The 16,355-nt window shown below is 41.9% G+C and overlaps 1 protein-coding gene across 18 annotated transcripts in view; it reads left to right on the top strand.

The window, feature by feature from the left end:
- Positions 1-16,355, top strand: part of fryl (furry homolog, like) — a 444,177-nt gene that overhangs the window by 183,860 nt on the left and 243,962 nt on the right. For all 18 annotated transcript variants that reach the window (XM_078217183.1, XM_078217182.1, XM_078217179.1 and 15 more), the window contains one exon: positions 11,939-12,078. In XM_078217183.1, coding sequence (XP_078073309.1) covers positions 11,939-12,078 — 140 coding nt within the window. The remainder of the gene's footprint in view (positions 1-11,938; positions 12,079-16,355) is intronic.

The raw sequence follows: 16,355 nt of genomic DNA, 5'->3' as shown, positions 1-16,355 counted from the left end.
CCCCTCTTTTGCCCTCTCCATGTTCAGCTCTAGCAAGCATGAAGCCCTCATGGATCTTGTTGTTAAGATTGAGGCAATCCATTCGGTTGCCCTTGCTGCTGCCTTGCCCAGTAAGTGAAACCATCCTTTAGGCTTCTCGTGCCCTAATCTGCATCCATCTCCAATTTCTCCTTTTACTTTTGTCAAGCCCTCTGAGTGTATCTTGTCTACAAGACCAATTCTTGCTCAATCAATTCCAATCCTATTTAACTGATAACCACCAAAAAATCCCTTTCTGGCTTCCATGCTAGGTGACATTGTAAATGGTTCCATTTTCTCATGTACTGTTCCCTATAAATATTAGCAACCTGAACTCACAGAAAACCCTTGACTCTCTGTTCTAGTAAGCCACTGCCCCATCTTCAACCTTTTCTGCCCCAAAGTTCCTGAATTGTTGTGCATTCCTAAATTCATGTCTTTCTTTCCCACTGTTCAATGTTTGAAAAACTCGAGCAGGTTTCTGCTCCTGTTACGACACTGAATGGTTTATCTTTGCATTCCTGAGGTTATCTTTGACATTTCCTTAGGATCAATTCTTTGACACCTCCTCTTCCAGCTCTTATTTCTTCACCAGCTCTTGTGACCGCGATATGCTTCTGTGTTGTCAAACCTCTTAGCTGATTTCCAGTCTTGGATGAGTCATAATTACTTCCAGTTGGGAAGAATGATGTCATCCTCTTTGGTCCTTGCCATTTTTGCAATTATTCCATATTCCTTCCTAGTACCTATCTCAGGTCGAATCAGACTGTTCACATCCGCAATGCATTATCTGAACTCCCACCATTACCCCAGCTGAGTTTCTGAGTCCCTATCCTTTGCTTCACAAAGACATCCTACTCCTACTTCCATAGTATCACCCAACTTGGCCACTGCCTTAACCTTCATTCATGTGCATATCACCCCCAAACTCTGCTGTTGCAATCCTATCTTGACTGGCTTTCCACCCTTCATAAAGGGAAAGCTCATCCCAAGCTCTGCTGCTCATTTCTAATCCTTTATCTAGGACTGTTCACCCATCACTCCTTTATTTCTGACCTACATTGATTTCAAACACACATTGCTTCCAATTTAAAATTCTTGTCCTTGTGTTGAAATCCCTTCATGGCTTTGTTCCTCCCTATCTTGTAAAGTTCCTCCAGCCCCACAGCCACTTGCTTTGGTCTGCTATCTATGTTTTCTCCTTACTTGGGACTACTAATCTCTGCAACTGCCACTACTTGCTGAAAATGATTGGAAATGCCTTTGTACTGATATGCTGGGCTCCAGGGTGGAAATATTTGTGTTGTCTCCTAGTTGTGAGAAAGTCGAAAATATTTAGAAGATAAAAAGTTAATAGTCTATCAGCAATGAAAATACCAATGAATATAAAATCATTAAAACTTACCAACTACTTTTATTAGTTTTGAAAAGGAAATAAACTGCAAGCATGTCTTACGTTATTGGTGACAATCAGCATAGCTTTGACATCGATGTGAAGGTGTCCAAGATAGTGTTAACAGGAACTTAGCAATCCCAAGAGATATGCAGGGTGAAATTTGTGAATTGTTGGAAGATGTTGATGAATGCTGGCCAGGTCCCTTGAGATTGGAAACAAACTGACATAGTACTCATATTTGAAAGAAATCACAAGAGACCCCCGGGTCTCTGAAGTTTTATATCAGTAACGATAAATATTGAAACTATTTTTTCAGGAACGAATTTGAAGATTAACTCAGTAAGTAGCCAGTACAACTTCGGAAAAGAGAGATCAGTTTTGTTCAACCAGCACAACTTATTTTTAAGCAAATGACCGTTTATGTGGATTATGAATTGAGAACAGTGTAGAACTTCAAAATGATACAGGCAAGTTGGTGAAGTGGGCAGGTAGATGGCAGATGAAGTTCAATGCAAAGAGGGGATGCATTTTGGGGAGGAAGAGCATGGAGAAATAATATAAACTGAAGGTAAAATTCTTAAAGGGATGAAGGAACAGAGGGACTTGGGTGGATAGATCATTAGAAGTGAGAAAACAGGTGAAGAGAGCAGTTAATAAAGTGTATAGTTTTCTGGGCTTTATTAATAGGGGCAGAGTACAAAAGCAAGGAGCTTATGCTGAATTTATACAGGATAGGTTCTGCTAAGGGAGTATGAACAGCTAGGAGCTAAATTAAAAAGCAGAACCAAAAAGGTAATAATCTCTGGGTTTGAATTCATGGGACATTGGCACCAGCATTGGGGAAGAGGGGACCTGTTCCGATGGGATGGTCTTCATCTGAATTGTGCTGGGACCAGAGTCCTGGTGAATTCTGTAACTAGGGTTGTAGATAGGGCTTTGGGGGGGGGGTGTTTCACTTGTATGGATAATTAGAAAATCTAAATTAAAGGGGAGGGTAGAAGTGCAGGTTATGGAGCTGAGGGCTCAGGAGAGGTTAATAAAGTTTCCAGACCACATAATAGATGCAAGTACTGATTAGGGACAGTCAGCATGGCTTTGGAGTGGAAAATCATGTCTCACAAATTTGAGTTTTTTTGAAGGGGTGACCAAGAAGGTAGTTGAGAGCAGTGCAGTTGATGTTGTCTACATGGACTTTAGCAAGGCCTTTGACAAGGTACCGCTGTTAGGTTGTTGCATAAGGTTAAATCTCTCAGGATCCAGGGTGAGGTAGCTAAATGGATACAAAATTGGCGTGATGATAGAAGCCAGAGGGTGGTTGTCGAGGGTTGTTTTTCAAACTGGAGGCCCGTGACCAGCAGTGTGCCTCAGAGATCAGTGCTGAGTCCCCTGTTATTTGTCATTTATATTAATGATTTGGATGAGAAAATAGGAGGCATGGTTAGTAAGTTTGCAGATGACACCAAGATTGGTGGCATAGTGGACAGTGAAGGAGGTTATCTTGGATTGCAATGGGATCTTGCTCAATTGGGCCAGTGGGCTGACGAATGGCAGATGGAGTTTAATTTAGATAAATGCGAGGTGATGCCTTTTGGTAGATTGAACCAGGGCAGGACTTACTCAGTTAATGGTAGGGCGTTGGGGAGAGTTACAGAACAAAGAGATCTCGGGGTACAGGTTCATAGCTCCTTGAAAGTGGAGTCACAGGTGGACAGAGTGGTGAAAAAGGCATTCAGCATGCTTGGTTTCATTGGTCAGAATATTGAATACAGGAGTTGGGATGTCTTGTTGAAGTTGTACAAGACATTGGTAAGGCCACACTTGGAATACTGTGTACAGTTCTGGTCACCCTATTATAGAAAGGATATTATTAAACTAGAAAGAGTGCCAAAACGATTTACTAGGATGCTACCGGGACTTGATGGTTTGAGTTATCAGGAGAGGCTGGATAGACAGGGACTTTTTTCTCTGGAGTGTAGAAGGCTGAGGGGTGACCTTATCGAAGTCTATAAAATAATCAGGGGCATAGATCAGCTAGATAGTCAATATTTTTTCTCAAAGGTAGGGGAGTCTAAAACTAGAGAGCATAGGTTTAAGGTGAGAAGGGAGAGATACAAAAGTGTCCAGAGGGACAATTTTTTTCACACAGAGGATGGTGAGTTTCTGCAAAAAGCTGCCAGAGGTAGTAGTAGAGGCGGGTACAATTTTGTCCTTTAAAAAGCATTTAGATAGTTACATGGGTATAGAGGGATATGAGCCGAATGCGGGCAATTACGACTAGCTTAGGGGTTTTTAAAAAAAGGGCGGCATGGACAAGTTGGGCCGAAGGGCCTGTTTCCCTGCTGTAAACCTCTATGATTCTAATAGAACAGAGAGTATAGAAGGTGGCAGGAATCTAACCTCAGGCAGAGCAAAAAGGGTGACAAGTTTGAGAAGGGAGATGGTCACTGCAGGACTGAGGGTATTGTACCTAAATGCGCGCAGTATACGGAACAAGGTAAATGAGCTTGTTGTGCACATTGAAATTGGCCAGTACGATGTTGTGGGCATCACAGAGACGTGGCTGCAAAGGGATCAGGGCTGGGATCTATATATCCAAGGATGTGTGTTCTATCGGAAGGACAGGCAGATGGGCAAAGGGGGCGGGGTTGCATTGTTAGTAAGAAATGAAGTTAAATCGATAGCAAGAAGTGATATAGGATCAGAAGGCATAGAATCTCCATGGGTAGAGTTGAGGAATTGCTAAAGTAAAAAGACCCTGATGGGAGTTATGTACAGGCCTCCTAGCAGTAGTCAGGATGTGGGGCAGAAAATAAATCAGGAGATAAAAAAGGCAATATTACAATAATCATGGGGGGCTTCAATATGCAGCTGGACTGGGAAAATCAGGTAGGTAGTGGATCCCAAGAAAAGGAATTTGTGGAATGTCTAAGAGATGGTTTTTTGGAGCAGCTTGTGACAGAGCCCACTAGGGAACAGGCCATTCTGGATTTGGTGATGTGTAATGAGGCAGACTTGATTAGGGAATTTAAGCTGAAGGAACCCTTAGGGAGCAGTGACCACAATATGATAGAATTTACCCTGCAGTTTGAGAGGGAGAAGCTGGAATCAGATGTAATGGTATTACAATTAAATAAAGGTAACTACAAAGACATGAGGGAGGAGCTGGCATGAGTTGATTGGAAAGGGAGCCTAGCAGGGAAGATAGTGGAACAACAATGGCAGGAGTTTTTGAGAGTTATTCGGGAGGCGCAACAGAAATTCATCCCAAGGAGGAGGAAACATGCTAAGGGGAGGACGAGGCATCCATGGCTGATGAGGGAAGTCAAAGACAGCATAAAAGCAAAAGAAAAAGCATACAAAATGGCAAGGATTAGTGGGAAGCCATTGGATTGGGAAGCCTTTAAAAGCGAGCAGAGGACAGCTAAAAAGCAATAAGGGGGGAGAAGATGAAACATGAGCGTAAGCTAGCTAGTAATATAAAAGAAGAGAGGAAGAGTTTTTTTTCAATATATAAAAGATAAGAGAGAGGCAAAAATAGCCATTGGACCACTGGAAAATGAGGCTGGAGAAGTAATAATAGGAAACAAAGCAATGGCAGAGGAACTGAATAGTTGCTTTGCATCAGTCTTCACGGTGGAAGACATCAGTGGGTTGCCAGAGCTCCAGGAGAGTCAGGCGGCACAGGTGAGTGTAGTGGCCATCGCTAAGGAGAAGTTTTTTGGGGAAACTGAAAGGTCTGAAGGTGGATAAATCATCTGGACTGGATGGACTACATCCCAGGGTTCTAAAATAGATAGCTGAGGAAATTGTGGAGGCATTGGTGGTGATCTTTCAGGAATCACTGGAGGCAGGGAGGATACCAGAGGACTAGAAAGTAGCTAATGCAACACCGCTGTTTAAGAAGGGAAGGAGGCAGCAGACGAGGAATTATAGGCTGGGTAGCCTGACTTTGGTCATTGGCAAGATTTTAGAGTCCATTATTAAAGATGAGATCGCAGAGTATTTGGAAATGCATGATAAAGTAGGACTGAGTCAGCACGGCTTTGTCAAGGGAAGGTCATGTCTGACAAATCTGTTTGAGTTCTTTGAGGAGGTAACAAAGAAGTTAGATAAAGGAGAACCAGTGGACGTGATTTATTTCGATTTCCAGAAGGCCTTTGACAAGGTGTCGCATAGGAGACTATTAAATAAGTTAAGTGCCCATGGTGTTAATGGTAAGATCCTGGCATGGATAGAGGATTGGCTGACTGGCAGAAGGCAGAGAGTGGGGATAAAGGGTCTTTTTCAGGATGGCAGCCGGTGACTAGTGGTGTGCCTCAGGGGTCAGTGCTGGGACCACAACTTTTCACAATATACATTAATGATTTGGAGGAAGGAACTGAAGGAACTATTACTAAGTTTGCAGATGATACAAAGGTATGTAGAGGGACAGGTAGTATTGAGGAAGCAGGGGGCTGCAGAAGGACTTGGACAGGTTAGGAGAATGGGCAAAGAAGTGGCAGATGGAATACAATGTGAGGTGATGCACTTTAGAAGGAGGAACGGAGGCATAGACTGTTTTCTAAATGGGAAAATGCTTAGGAAATCAGAAACACAAAGGGACTTGGGAGTCATTGTTCAAGATTCTCTTAAGGTTAACGTGCAGGTTCAGTCGGCAGTTAGGAAGGCAAATGCAATGTTAGCATTCATGTCGGGAGGGCTAGAATACAAGAGCAGGAATGTACTTCTGAAGCTGTATAAGGCTCTGGTCAGACCCCATTTGAAGTATTGTGAGCAGTTTTGGGTCCCATATCTAAGGAAGAATGTGCTGGCCTTGGAAAGGGCCCAGAGGAGGTTCACAAGAATGATCCCTGGAATGAAGAGCTTGTTGTATGAGGAACGGTTGAGGACTCTGGGTCTGTACACGTTAGAATTTAGAAGGATGAGGGGGGGATCTTATTGAAACTTACAGGATACTGCGAGGCCTGGATAGAGTGGACGTGGAGAGGATGTTTCCACTAGTAGGAAAAACTAGAACCAGAGGGCACAATCTCAGGCTAAAGGGACAATCCTTTAAAACAGAGATGAGGAGGAATTTCTTCAGCCAGAGAGTGGTGAATCTGTGGAACTCGTTGCCGCAGAAGGCTGTGGAGGCCAGGTCATTGAGCGTCTTTAAGGCAGAGATAGATAGGTTCTTGATTAATAAGGGGATCAAGGGTTATGGGGAAAAGGGAATGGGGATGAGAAAAAAATCATCGATTGAATGGCAGAGCAGACTCGATGGGCTGAGTGGCCTAATTCTGCTCCCATGTCTTATGGCCTTATGACACTAATTAGACCTCAGTTGGAGTATTGTGTACATTTCTGGGTGCCATACCGTTGGAAGGACGTGAACGCATTGGAGAGTGTGCAGAATAGGTTTATAAAAATGGTTCCAGGGATGAGAAACTTCAGTTATGAGGACAGATTGGAGAGGGTGTGATTGTTCTCCTTGGAGAGAAGATGGTTAAAAGGAGATTTGATAGAGATGTTCAAAATCCTGAGGGGGCTGGACAGTGTAGATAGGGAGAAACTGCTCCTGCTCGTAAAAGGATCAAGAACAAGAGGGCACAAATTTAAAGTGATTTGCAAAAGAAGCAAATGTGATGAGAGAAAAAACTTTGTCATACGAGTAATTCGGCTCTAGAATACACTGCCTGGAGGCGTGGTTGTGGCAGGTTTAATCAAAGCATTCAAGAGGGCATTAGGTGATTGTTTATGTTCAGATAATGTTCAAAGGTACAGGAAAAAGGCAGGAGAATGGCACTAAGTCATGATGCTCGTTTGGAGAGCCAGTGCAGACATGCTGGGCCAAATGATCTCTGTGCCATAATAATTCTGTGATTCTATCTTGAAATGGTATAATTAAATTTCTATGCCTTTGACAAAGGTTTGCATGAAAGACTGCTGCACTAGTGTAAATTGGTATTCCAAGGTAAGAGCAATAAAGTAAATTAGCTGAAAGAAATATAGAAATGAACATTTGTTAAAAGGCATTTGTTAGGTTGATGGAATTTGGCTGATGATGCTACAGTTTCTAAAACGTCATAATGCCCTGATTGAGAAATTGAATGCAAATTGGTCAGTTTTGCAAATTTTACCAAAGATGGAGAGGTATTAAATTGATCCCCTCAAATCGCCAACATGAAACAGAAGCCTATTCATGGCCAGAGCAAGGGCTGATGGAATTCAATAAAGTAAAGAGTTCGACACTATATATTGAAAAGACCAATGAGTGACATTTTCTGTGAACTCTTGTTGAAGTAACTTCTCTTAAGATGAAGTTGGTAGGGTTTTGGGGCTAATGAACTTGGTATGCAATATGCAGTCCTTATAAAGCAGCAATTAATAAAGCAGATGCAGTGAATTATTAAATAAAAGCTGCGGGGTCCTTGATCCCATGTGCATCGTATTTGAAGCCAATGTTGTCATTTCCATGTGTGTACAATTCCAGCAGGGATCACTGGATTGCTACCAGGTGCAGGAACCATAGCCAGCTTCCCTCTTATAAATCCAGGGCCAATGAGGCTACTTTTTAATGTCTATGTTTCTGTCCTATGATCATATAATTAAGAACAAGCTGGATAGCAGCTTGGACCATCCTAGGGTTTGTGGATATTTGCTGTGGGAGCAGCAGCAAGAAGGCGGGCAATGTATTTGCCGGTATGGGAGCACTGTTGGGGAGGGAGGTAGGGAATGTGGCTGCTGAGTATGAGAACACAAGAGAGAGGCTGTGAGATACTGTTAAAAAATGTATTCAGCTTCCAAATCCGATTGCTATCTTGGCGTTTCCCTCTGATCCTTGTCTCCCACTTCCTTTTCTGGAAGGTGTAGTGATGATCAGGTTGGACCTGATTGTAATGCAATCTGTGCTCAACTAGCCCATAGTTGCTCCCTTTTCAGCTTCATAGGTTGAAATGTCAACTACTTGAATCCCCTTGAGGACCGAGTTCCAAGCCCCAGGGAGTGGGGCAATATTTAACTTACTGTGATTTTAATATATTCTTGTGGGAGATTTCACAGGATGATTTCCGAGGGCAGGTGGAAAGAGAAGGAAGGGAATGGTTTGGCAGCAGGAGAGAGAGCAGAGGACAAAAGAACAGGTGCATGTGTGGCTGTGACTCAAATGGCTCTTTGGATGGAGAAGAAGAACTTCTTAAATTAATTAACTAAGCAATGACTTGGAATTATGACCTGAATTAATCAAAATAAAACTAAGTGCTTACTTAAGATATAGTTTTCTTTAGAAATGATTTCTTGGGAAAAATCTTTGAAAAGTAATAACTTGCATTTCCAGTTGTCTCAATCTACTTTACAATAATGAAGCACTTGGAAATAATTCCCCTGAGTTACAGATCAACCCCTGGCCGAGCTCTAGAGTTGCCGTGAGCCAGACTCAGTATTGATTGTAAAGGTATAAAGAACGTCGAGGGACTCAAGGTTAGTTGGGGATTGAGACAGGAGGCAGGTATGGCTGGGGATTGGGAATGTGAAAGTGAGTCGGGGTCAAGTTTAAAGTGAGGGGAATCCAGTCATAGAGGAGCAAAGGCACCAGCTTTGCAAATCATTTTGAAGCTTCGGTTTCTGCAATCGTCAAAATGCAACTGTAAGATCTCATGGGTAAGCAAGCATAGTTCCACCTACATTGGAGACCAAATCCAGAGGAACCAACCGATCAGACAAATAAAATAATTAAAGACATTGCATTGATAAGTAAATGTGACCAGCTTTTGATAATTCAAAGATTTACTTTTGCAACTGATGAGCAGTTGGAACAAACAGAATTCAAAATTTCTTTAGTGCAGTTTTAATTATCCAGTAATTTGAGTTGAACTACTTGAGGTAGGCCTTGTGCATCTGAGAAAGTATTTGAATACAATGTAATGGTTGAAAGAGCTAATTTACAAAGAGAGAACAGTGTCAGGTGTGGGTAATGAGAGAGGGGCTCAGGAGTTAAATCCATGTGTCTGCTTACAATGCAGAGTGAAACTTGAACTGTTTACATACCTGGCTCACAAATTTTGATGACCAGATTCTAAATTATACATTAAGTTTTGTGGCACTTTATTTTTCCTTGATTTGATTTGATTTGATTTGATTTATTATTGTCACATGTATTGGTATACAGTGAAAAGTATTGTTTCTTGTGTGCTATACAGACAAAACATACTGTTCATAGAATATATAGGGGAGAAAGAAAGGAGGGGTGCAGAATATAGTGTTGCAGTCAAAGCTGGGGTGTAGAGAAAGATCAAATTAATATAAGGTAGGTCTATTCAAAAATCTGATGGCAGCAGGATAGGAGTTGTTCTTGAATCGGTTGGTATGTGATCTCGGACTTTAATATCTTTTCCTTGACGGAAGAAGATGAAAGAGAGTATGTCCAGGTTGCGTGGGGTCCTTGATTATGCTGACTACTTTTCTGAGGCAGCGGGAAATGTAGACAGAGTCAATGGATGTGAGGCTGGTTTGCATGATGGACTGGGCTACGTTCACACCCTTTGTAATTTCTTACAGTCTTGGTCAGAGCAGGAGCCATACCAAATTGTGATGCATCTGGAAAGGATGCTTTCAATGGTGTATCTTTAAATGTTGGTGAGAGTTGTAGTGGACACGCCGAATTTCCTTAGCCTCCTGAGAAAGTAGAGGCGTTAGTGGGCTTTCTTAATTATACCATGGCGTGGAGGAACCAGGGCAGGTTGTTGGTGTTCTGGACACCTAAAAACTTGAAGCTCTCAACCATTTCCAATTCATCCCCGTTGATGTAGACAGGGGCATGTCCTCCACTATGCTTCCTGAAGTCAGTGACTATCTCCTTTGTTTTACTGATATTGAGGGAGAGATTATTGTCATCACACTGGTTCATCAGATTCTCTATGTCATTCCTGTACTCTTTCTCATCATTGTTTGAGATCTGACCCACTACGGTGGTGTCATCAGCAAACCTGAAAATGGAGTTGGAGCGGAATTTGGCCACATAGTCATTCAAATATAAAGAGTACACCCACTTCAAGTAATCCACAATTATTTTATTTTACTAGTGATTATGTTACTAAACTAATAATCAAGAGGCCTGGACTAATATTCAATGAATCCTGCCACGAGGTTTGGAAATTTAAATTTAAAGAAAATCTGGAAATAAAAAGCTGGTATGAGTGACCAGAATAAATTGTTCAATTGTCATAAAAAGCCAACTGGTTCAGTAATGTCCTTAGGAAAGGAAAGCTGCAGTCCTTATCCCGTGGCGCATGAATATAAGTTCCAGTCCAGTGGAACACAGTTGACACTTAACTATCCTCCAACTTGGTCTACCAAGCCTTTCATTTGTTAAGGATGGGAAATACATGCATTTATTCACCAATATATCTCTAAAATGTCGCAAAGTGGTTTGTATGCAATCTGTTTCATTATGCAATGTGATTACTGATAACATGCCAACCTTGAGAGAGATACTCGTATCGAAGAATAAATAAAAGAGGCAGCATGGTGGCACAGTGGCTAGCACTGCTGCCTCACAGCATCAGGGACCCGGGTTCAATTCCCGGTCTGTGTGGAGTTTGCACATTCTCCCTGTGTCTGCGTGGGTTTCCTCCGGGTGCCTCGGTTTCCTCCCGCTGTGCAGAGATGTGTGGGTTAGATGGATTGGCCATGCTAAATTGCCACTTAGTGTCAGAGGACTCGTTAGGGTAAATGCATAAGATTATGGGGATAGGGCCTGGGTGGGATTGTGGTTGGTGGAGACTCGATGGGCCGAATGGCCTCCTTCGGCACTGTAGGAATCTTTGATTCTATGATTCGACTTCGAAATAAATCTTCCTTACTACAATGGGCTCCAAGCCAGCTGTGAGGATTCCTGAGTGCCAGTCTCAGTATTCATTGAGAAATATTTTAAAAATTAATGCATAAAGAAACTACTGCAGATTCGTGTTGGGTTGGGGAATGAAGGATTTGTCATATGAGGAGCGGTTGAGGAGTCTGGGTCTATACTCGATGGATTTTAGAAGGATGAGGGGGGAATCTATTTGAAACTTGCAGGATACTGAGAGGCCTGGATAGAATGAATGTGGAGAGGGTGTTCCCACTAGTGGGAGAGACAAGAACACGAGGGCTTCGGAGTGAAGGGACGCTCCTTTAAAACTGAGATGAGGAGGAATTTCTTCAGTCAGAGGATGGTGAATCTGTGGAACACATTGCCACAAAGGGCTGTGGAGGCTAGGTCATTGAGTGTCTTTAAGATGGGGATAGATAAATCCGTGATCAATAAGGGGATCAAAGGTTATGGGGAGAAGGCAGGAGAAGGGTTGAGAATCAAATCAGCCATGATTGAATGGTGGAGCAGACTTGATGGGCCGAATGGCCTAATTCTGCTCCTATATGTTATGGTTTTATGGTCAAGGCAAATGATCTTGATTGCGCTGAGAATAAGAATGGTTCATTTTGTCGTTTCAAGAGCACAGACCTTTGGATGTTTTTAGTCTTGAAAGTTGTTTTATTCGTGTTTTGCAGGTGATTAGCTCTATGAGCTCAGTAGCAGAACACTGTCTCCCCTCTCTACTTCGCACCTTGTTTGATTGGTACAGGCGGCAGAATGGAACAGAAGATGAATCCTATGAATATCGGCCGCGGTCAAGTACAAAATCAAAAGGGTAATTTATTTTCCTTTTTTTCTCAAAAACCAGGGAACATTAACCAATCCATGGTTGCTTTTAAAAATCTTTAAAAAATTTATGTTATTATGATCTGCGTGGAGATCGATAATTTTTAAAAGAAGATGAATTTCCTGCATGATTAATGGAAATAAACTAATGGACAAAATTTCATTTTTTGAGACTTTGCTGTAACAAATAAACTAAAATAAACATAGATCAAACATTAATTACAAGTCACCACACACAACAAACTGAAGAAAAGGTACTTTCGCATTATCTAACTGATGCAGTCGCAATAGGTCTTACAACCCCTTTCACTGTGTGACAAACTTCTGATGTGGATATGCCGGCGTTGGACAATTGAGTTTGTGTCTTTATATGCCCTGTTTGTGAACAGATCTCCCACTCACCTGACGAAGGAGCAGCGCTCCGAAAGCTACCAAATAAACCTGTTGGACTTTAACCTGGTGTTGTGAGACTTCTTACTGTGACAAACTTCTGACAGATAGTAAAATTGCTGGAACAAGTCCAAAGCAATTCCCAGTTTTACAGCAGGCTCACTTTTCCCTCCCATGCCAGGCCCACTTCAGCGACTCCTTGTTCCTGAAATCTCCAAAATTCCTGTCTGTTCCATCCCTTTCTTTTGAATGGAAAATAAACTCTCACAAGCATCCTTTTTGGCTGTTGATACAAAACATTTCTGCGCCTTCACAGCAGATCTACTCTTCCTCTGAGTCTGAAAAATATCTAATGTGAGGCAGTGTGGAAAGGTGTGAAACCTGTCACTTTATTTCATTGGGATTCTGTTTGAGTTTCTCCCCCAAGGCAACCAGATTACATAGGTATGTCACCCAGCTGGGGCACTTCCAGAATCCTAAATGTTATATTAAATTTAAGGCAATATTTTTAAATGGAACTGCTTTGTAAAATACAGTTCAATAACAATATTACTAAATGTTTAATGTAAATTCCCAAGAATGTCATATTTTATTTATGTATTTATTGTTTTCTCCCGTAAATGTTAGTGAAGAGTCAAGTCCCAGTTCTGTGGTAACACTAATGTATCATCTCATTACAATAAGATTTGTAACCGTACCTTAGAAGAGAACGAGGTGAATTTATGTTTTTGTTCCTTTTGTCTCTGAGAAACCATTCAGTCTCTGCTAAAGACTTCATCATTTCCTAAAATGGGAGTATGAGAAATGATGGATTTGATGCAATATGACGCAATAGTCTCAATGCTTTTTGAAAACTTCTTGGGTGGCTTACTTGACTTGTTGTTAGACCTTCTCAGGAGTTACCCACAGACCAGACAGGGTAAGGATTTCCTTCACTAAAGGACATTAGTGAATCAGATGGGATTTTGCAACAATCCCAGAAAATGCTGGAAATGGTCAGCAGGCCTGACAGTATCTGTGGAGAGAGAATAGAGCAATGTTTTGAGTCTGGATGATCCTTTGTCAAGGCAGAGAAAAAGCCCAGGCTTGCTGGGCTTTCTCTCTGCCTTGAACTCCTCCTCTCAGCACTGGGCAGGAAACGTCCCTTAACTGGCCACAACCACCTCAATTTCGAGGGCAGGCTGGTCGCCCCACCTCATCCAACCGTAATATTTTGGGCAGGAAGGCATCAGGAAAGCCACCCGGGAAATTTTACTTGCCGCCCCAGCATCCAAACCCAGCAAATAGGATATTGTAAAATTCTGCCCCATGTTTCTGGATGCAGGCCTCTGGATTACTAGTCCTGTGCTGCTCTGTCCTATGTTTTTTCATTGGAAGTTCTTCTATCGTAGAAGAGACAATAACAGTTTGTTGTAAAGTCTGTTCTTTTGAACAATGGGAATGTTGTTTTTGTGGTGAAGTTTTGTTCCAAAGGTTTGCCCTCGAATAGTAATAATACTTGAGTACTTAGTAAACATTTTGCACAAAAATCATGTGGCAACAAAATTGGTTGGCTGCTCAAAGGATACTTAATGTTTAACCTTCAGTGGAAAGTATTACTTCAACAATGTCCCTGTTTATTTAGATAACCTGCAGTTATTGTAACAGAATAGTTCAATAATGATCCCGACTACAACTTTTCCTATGTAACCTTTTATGGATTATAGTCCACATTGCTTTGAACACAGCTACCTTTATTGGTAAAGTAAAGCTCATGGGATACAGGATAACGTGGCAAACTGGATAAAAAGTTCACTTAGTAACAGGAAACAAAGGGTTAATGGATGTCCTTGTGAATGAAAAGTTGTTTCAAGTAGTGTTCCACAGGGCTCGGTGTTGGGGCTCTTGCTGTATATATATTATATATTAACGATTTGGACGTGAATGTTGGAGGGGCGGGATTCATGATTGGAAAATTTGCAGATGAGGCAATGATTGGTCAAGTAGTGAATAGTGCAGAGGATAGCTGTAATCTCCAACGCAATATAGATGTGTTGGTGGAGTGGGTGGTAAAGTGGCAGATGAATTTTAACATAGAGAAATGTGAGGTAATGCATTTAGGGATGTCAAACAATTATAGGGAATACACAATAAATGGGAATATGCTAAGAGGGATAGATGAAGTGAGAGATTTTGGTGTGCAAGTACACAGGTTCCTAAAGGCAGCAGTTCAAGTAGACAAGGTTGTAAAGAAGGCATATGAATGCTCTCCTTCATTGGCATGGGTATGGAATATAAAAGTAAGGTTCTAATGTTGGAATTACATAAAACATTGCTGAGGCCACAACTGGAGTATTGTGTGCAGTTCTGGTCACCATATTACAGGAAGGAAGTAATTGCTCCGGGGAGAGTGCAGAGGAGGTTTACAAGAATGTTGCCAGAGCTAGGAAAGCGTAGTTATGAGGAGAGATTGGATAGGTTGGGATTATTTTCCTTGGAACAAAGAAGGCTGAGGGGGTGACTTGATTGAGGTGTACACTTTCATGACGGGAAGGGATAGAGTGAACAAGACAAAATTGTTTTCCTTTGCAGATAATTCTAGAACCAAGGGACATAGATTTAGTATAAGTGACAGAGTGTAGAGGGGACATGAGGGAGAACCTTTTTAGGCAGAGAGTAATGGATGTCTGGAATTCGCTGCCCGAGTTGGTGGTGGAGGCAGAGACCCTAAACTCTTTTAAAAAGTACTTGAATCTGCACCTTAAGTTCTGTAAGCTACAGGGTTATGGGCCGAGTGCAGGAAGGTGGGATTTAAAATGGTACCTGGGTGTCCTCAGGCTGGCATGGACAAGATGGGCCGAGTGGCCTCCTTCTGTGCTGTAATTTTTCTATGATTCTGTGGTTTATTTCTCAGAGGTATCTCAGTTATATAAACAGATCTCTGCTGAGAAATTTGGCTAGTTAGGTGGGGAGATTAATATGGCAATATTATTGAGTGAACTATTATACAGTAAATAGAAACAGAAGGTCGAAGGTAAAAAAAGATTAAGAACCTGCTCATATGCTAACAAAAACAACAGCAGCTTGAATTTATACAGCACTTTCAGTGTGGTAAATTATCCTGGGATGCTTCACAGAACCATTCTAAAGCAAACATTTGACACACATTTCAAGATGCTCAGGCAGAAAACTAGAAGGTTGGGAAGAGAGCTTAGTTTTAAGGAGAAAAGAGAGATTTAGGGAGAGAATTCCAGGGCTTTGGGTCTTGGTATCTAAAGGCATTTGCACCCATGATGGAGCAATTAAAATGACAATGTTCAGGAGGCTGGGATTGGAGGAGAGCAGTTGTTTTGAAGAGTTGTGGGCTGAAGATAGAGAGAGAGAGAGGAGTGAGGCCATGGAGGGATTTGAAAACAAAGATGAGAATTTTAAAATTGAGTCATTGCTTAACTGTGAGCCAACGTCAGCAAGCACAGGGGTGGTGGGCAAATGAAATTTGGAATGTTGGGCGTGGGGATATGGCGAGGCCATTACAAATGATGCACTGGCTACAGTTAGGAGGGTGGTGTGGTCAGCTGTATCAAAGGCTGAAGACAGGAGAAGGAACAGTTTACCTTTGCCATAGATGCATAGGATGTAATTTGTGACTTTGATAAAAGCATTGTGTCAGGGACTGAATCATGGTTAGCCGCATTTGATTCTGGAGATCTGGGGAAAATGGGCATAGATTTTGGAGGTGCCAACACGATTGAGGACTTTGAAGAGAAAAGGGAGGTTGCAGATGGGACTCATTTGCAAAAACGGTGATTTCAGAGGTTGGTTTTTTGAGGCAGGTGTGATATGGGACATTTAAAGGAAAGAGGGCCATTACCTGAAGTAAACCATTAATATCCACTA

The sequence above is a fragment of the Mustelus asterias genome, chromosome 1, assembly GCF_964213995.1.
Source record: "Mustelus asterias chromosome 1, sMusAst1.hap1.1, whole genome shotgun sequence".
Lineage (NCBI taxonomy): Eukaryota > Metazoa > Chordata > Chondrichthyes > Carcharhiniformes > Triakidae > Mustelus > Mustelus asterias.
Note: the sequence above shows the minus strand (reverse complement) of the source record. Positions and strands in the feature narration are given on the sequence as shown.